Here is a 5330-nt window from a genome sequence, read left to right as displayed (position 1 = left end):
AAAGGCTTCCTTGAACGCCATTGACTCATCTGAAGTTTTGAATCTAATGCAGAGTTTCTCCAGCTTCACCTCCTCATTAGCAAAGTCGTTGGCAACCCAGAACCAGGCCTTGTTGTTGTTCACCACGGGACTCAACTCCATGTCGGGTCGCAACATGTGGTTCGCGCAGATCTTCAGAATTTGATCGCGACGCATCAGCAGGCGCACCTTGCCCGTTTTGTTACGCAATAGCTTTACATCACCAACACCGCGTTCCTTCCATTGCTTGTCGATGAAGTGGAACAGTTTCGCCCGGCCACAGTACAACGTGTCTTCCTCCTCCTCGCCGGTGGTGACCTTTACCTTTGCGGGTATAACCGGCACAAAGTTCGGTATCGGATCGTGTCTTGCTCGCATGTCGACGCGTTCAGCGATTCAGCCGAGGACTAAAAAATAGATTTAGTATTGTTATTAGACTTGTCGTGTATCTTACTAATACTATCCTGAAGAAAACTACCACTAATGATTCAAGTAGATACTTCAAGTAAGGCACTAGAGCACTAGAAAAGTAGGTATTCTTAGACCCAATTCCACGACTCACGGTTAACTGCTAACGGGAGGTTAATAGATTTTCTGTCTCTCCTTAGATAATAATATAGAGAAAGATAGGTAGTCGATTAATCTCCCGTTAGCAGTTAACCGTGAGTTGTGGAACCGGGGGCTCGATTCTTGAATTCATTCGCAAGAAAACGTATGCGTAAATACCCGCTCTAACAGAAAAGTTGCAAGTTTATTGGTTAAAAGTCATACGATAGCCAATAAATTTCCAAGTTTTCTGTAAGAACAGAATTTGCGAATACGTTTCTCTTGCGAATGAATTCAAGAATCGAGCCCCTGGGGCTCGATTCTTGAATTCATTTGCGAGAGAAACGTATGCGTAAATACCCGCTCTAACAGAAAAGTTGCAAGTTTATTGGTTAAAAGTCATACGAAAGCCAATAAATTTCCAACTTTTCTGTAAGAACAGAATTTGCGAATACGTTTCTCTTGCGAATGAATTCAAGAATCGAGCCCCTGGGGCGTAAATACCCGCTCTAACAGAAAAGTTGCAAGTTTATTGGTTAATAGCCATACGATAGCCAATAAATTTCCAACTTTTCTGTAAGATCAGAATTTGCGAATACGTTTCTCTTGTGAATGAATTCAAGAATAGAGCCCCTGGGGCTCGATTCTTGAATTCATTTGCAAGAGAAACGTATTCGCAAATTCTGATCTTACAGAAAAGTTGGAAATTTATTGGCTATCGTATGGCTATTAACCAATAAACTTGCAACTTTTCTGTTAGAGCGGGTATTTGCGCATACGTTTTCTTGTGAATGAATTCAAGAATAGAGCCCCTGGTCTTTTGTTAGAGCACTAAAAAAGTAGGTATTCTCCTTTGTATATATACTCAAAGGTATTCTCACGTCCGCCATTTTTTTTCAAACTAGCAAGTAACTAGCATAATGTTTTACATAGGGGGTGTTTACGATAATGGGTATCCGAGTAATTTTCTCTAGGACCGAAATATATGATAAGCACAACCATCTACTATCATCATGATTCGTGACAACTCAATGCTGTCCGGTATAGCCAAATCATCACAAGCAAGTTGCGAGTTCCGTGAGTTTGTAGCAGGTAACCTAAAAAGTACGACATAAATAATTTGATTATTACAATTAAAAATAATCTGTTTTTAATGTATGATAAGATTATTAACTTTAAAATAGTAATTATATGTAACACAATCATGTATTTTTAAAGTATTGTCTAAAGTAATATCAGAGATTATTTTATTTACAAATATTTATTTTGTCTATCAAGTTTCTATCATAACGGTATTATTTCAAAACCTAATATAATATTTTAATTAAACATTGATTCTCAATAAATGTTATTATTTATTATTAACTAACATATATATTAGAAAAGTCATCTTTTATTAAACGGATGGTGTTAACACTTTGAAACAAATGAGATAAATTATGTAAAATTACTAAATAAATAATTATTAATAATATTTTTTAGATTACAAGTAAAATAAAAATTTAAGTATAAATATTTTTCTTTCTTGTAACAACTGTTAATGATAAGTTGCATGGTGTTATCATTATTTTAAAAAATCATATATCTTTATGTATAAATATTATGCATGAATATTTCACTAATGTGAAACTAATAATAATGTTTACAATAAATTTTTTAAATTTGTAATACAAGTGCATAGTAAATTAAGATATACTGTAAACAGATATACGTTAGATATACGTTATAATAGAAACTTGATAGACAAATTAATAAATAAAATATTTGTAAATAAAATAATCTCTTTAATATTACTTTAGACAATACTTTAAAAATACATGATTGTGTTATATAATTACTATTTTAATGAAGTTAATAATCTTACCATACATTAAAAACAGATTATTTTTAATTGTAATAATCAAATTATTTATGTCGTACTTTTTAGGTTACCTGCTACAAACTCACGGAACTCGCAACTCGCAACTTTCTTCTTGTTCTTGTTATTCCCCAATTGGATATCCGACTCTAGTGAGAGTCACAGTACCATAGTTAGTTAGGTCGAAGACCTATAGCAGGCACCTGGGGATAGTGTGTCTGCTATTTATGTATGTATATGGTTGGATCCTGGTATGATTCTTGAAGCTCCTTAGTGATTGCACTTGATATCGGGGAAATTCCCCTGCGTATGGGTAAGTTCTTTTGTAAAGCTCGACTTAGTAATTGAACATTAACAATTCAAATAGTTAATTTGCTCTCTGAAATAAATTTGATTAGTGACCCAGCAATATTTAAATTAATGTTATTAATAATGTAAATCAAAGAAAAGGGGGCCAAGAGGCCCTCTGCAAACAGCGTTGTAAATAACATCGATCTGGGAAAATCATGCATTGGACAGGCTAAAAAGATATGATCCAAATTCTGAACTTCAAAGCCGCAAGCGCAGGCTGGAGATTGAGAAACACCAATCTTAAAAAGGAAACTCTGAGAGTAAGCATATCCAGTGATAATTCTATTGAGGACAGTTAAGTCCCTTCTCTTAAATTTACATTTTTTCTTTCTTAAGAAACTAACATTTATATTTGATAGAAAAGACATATATTTCTCCCCCGTACCTATATTAATACTAGTTAAAAAATTCTCATCTATTTTCAAATACAGTTCCTTCATGGAAGATAAAGCTTGTCTATAATCTATTTTATTAGTCGGATTTTTTTCCAAAAGAGCAGCATCCTTAGCCGCGTTATCAACCAGTTCATTACCCTGTATACCCTTGTGAGCAGGACACCATGTGAATCTAATCGATTTACTCATTGACACAGCATGTAAAAGTTTAACCTTGACGTCCCTTATCAAGTTGCACAACGGAAAAGGACGGAAATCCCCTGACTCAATTGCATTAAGACAACTCAAGGAATCCGTACAGATGTTTACGCAATTAAAGCCACTATGAATTACAAAATCAATTGCCTTCGCAATTGCAAACGCCTCCGCAGCGAAAGAACTGGTAAGATCATTTAGTTTGAACTTAAGGGTGATCCCAACCTTAGGGATCCAAATCGCACATCCCACTCTACAACCTTCACCCGAGGGAGTCAAACGAGAGCCATCAGTAAATATTCTTATTTCCTCCGCGGAAACTGATTTAAGGTTTGTCAATCCCAAAAAGGCCCGATTCGGGTCCCCGCTTGTTAAGGCTAATCTACCTGACAATGTATCAATATTCAACTCAATCTGGTTTAGATTTAACGGATATGAATATGCCGGATGCAAATCCCATAGGTATAATAAATTGGAGAATTTGTATATCTCATTGAATCTACTAAGAATATATGGAATATTTCTCGGTGCTATGTTTCGTGATTGTACAAAAATCGTTAAAAATTTCAGTTTATTGATAATTCTCGTCTTCCTTAATTGAATGGTTTTACATACATATTTATCACACAATTGTGCGATCCTTCTACGGATCGACACTTGGTTGGAAAATTTCCAAACAACTCTGTTCGGAGAGAATCGAGGAATTCCCAAAGCGATCTTGTATGCCAGTGCTAGGAGCCTCTCAATTCTGGAGAAATAGGTACCCGCAGAATTTACATACCAGAAGGATCCCCACTCTATCTGAGCTCTGACAGTGGCATTAACGAAGTTAATACACCAGGTGGGACTGATACCCCAGGTAGAACCTGCTATCCATTTAAGAATATTAATAAACTTACCAGTCTTATCCTTCACATAAGTTATGTGAGAGTTCCATCTAAGTCCTGAATCCATCACGAGACCAAGGTATTTAATCTGTTTTCTAATCTGTAATAAATCATTATTAAACCGGACAGAATCTGGGAAAGATGTCGATCTTCTCCTGTGAAAAATGATAAACTGAGTTTTGGACAAAGAAATGTCAAGATTCAGACTTTCCAGCCACTCAGAAAACTTATCAAAGGACAACTGAAGGCTATGTATTATCCTCTCACATGATCTATCCGCAGAATAGATAACCACGTCATCTGCGTATTGAAGTGATGAACAATCATGAGAAATATGATTAAGACAGTCTCTGATATAAATGTTAAATAGAATGGGACTAAGAACTGATCCCTGCGGAAGACCCTTACAAATCAGACGACGAGAAACAAACTGACCCGACTCAAAAAAATCAACAGATCTGGGCTTAAGGAAATTTAAAAAGAAGGCTTTGTATCCCCTTGGCATTCTAAGTTTATTAAGGATGTTAAATAACATCTGAGGAATAATATTGTCGTATGCTCCCTCGATATCAAGAAACAAGGCTCCAATCATTTCTCCCTTCATAAATGATTTATATATATCAATATTCAGAACAGACAAGCAATCATCTCCGGAGCGACCTCGACGAAAGCCAAACTCGCAACTTGCTCGTGATGATTTGGCTATACCGGACAGCATTGAGTTGTCACGAATCATGATGATAGTAGATGGTTGTGCTTATCATATATTTCGGTCCTAGAGAAAATTACTCCGATAGCCATGGGCCTAGTTTACATCGTGCATTTGATACGCGTATCAAGTAGTGAATTTAAGCTGATCAGCCAATGATTAAACACATTCACTAGTTATTTACTATTTGATACGCGTATCAAATGCACGATGTAAACTAGGCCATTATCGTAAACACCCCCCGTGTCTATCTACTAGTTTACACCGAGCACTTAGTACGCGTATCAAGTAGTGAATTTAAGCTGATCAGCCAATGATTAAACACATTCACTAGTTATTTACTATTTGATACGCGTACCAAGTGCTCGGTG

At 35.8% G+C, this 5330-nt stretch overlaps 1 protein-coding gene across 1 annotated transcript; it reads right to left on the bottom strand.

The window, feature by feature from the left end:
* Positions 1-2530: 2530 nt before the first annotated feature.
* On the bottom strand, positions 2531-4943 carry LOC118647082. The gene is made up of 2 exons (XM_036291289.1): positions 4492-4943; positions 2531-4405 (listed from the first exon to the last, which is right to left on the bottom strand). The coding sequence occupies exon 2, from the start codon at positions 4315-4317 to the stop codon at positions 2782-2784; it is 1536 nt and encodes a 511-aa protein (XP_036147182.1). The 5' UTR covers positions 4318-4405; positions 4492-4943; the 3' UTR covers positions 2531-2781.
* Positions 4944-5330: the final 387 nt, after the last annotated feature.

This window comes from Monomorium pharaonis, chromosome 8 (genome assembly GCF_013373865.1).
Source record: "Monomorium pharaonis isolate MP-MQ-018 chromosome 8, ASM1337386v2, whole genome shotgun sequence".
NCBI classification, from domain to species: Eukaryota; Metazoa; Arthropoda; class Insecta; order Hymenoptera; family Formicidae; genus Monomorium; species Monomorium pharaonis.
The sequence above is the reverse complement of the archived record's forward strand: the minus strand, read 5'-3'. Positions and strand labels throughout refer to the sequence as shown.

Bases quoted from the DNA above. Each gene is read 5' to 3' on its own strand.
- LOC118647082 (XM_036291289.1), bottom strand. From the start codon at position 4,317: ATGGATTCAGGACTTAGATGGAACTCTCACATAACTTATGTGAAGGAT.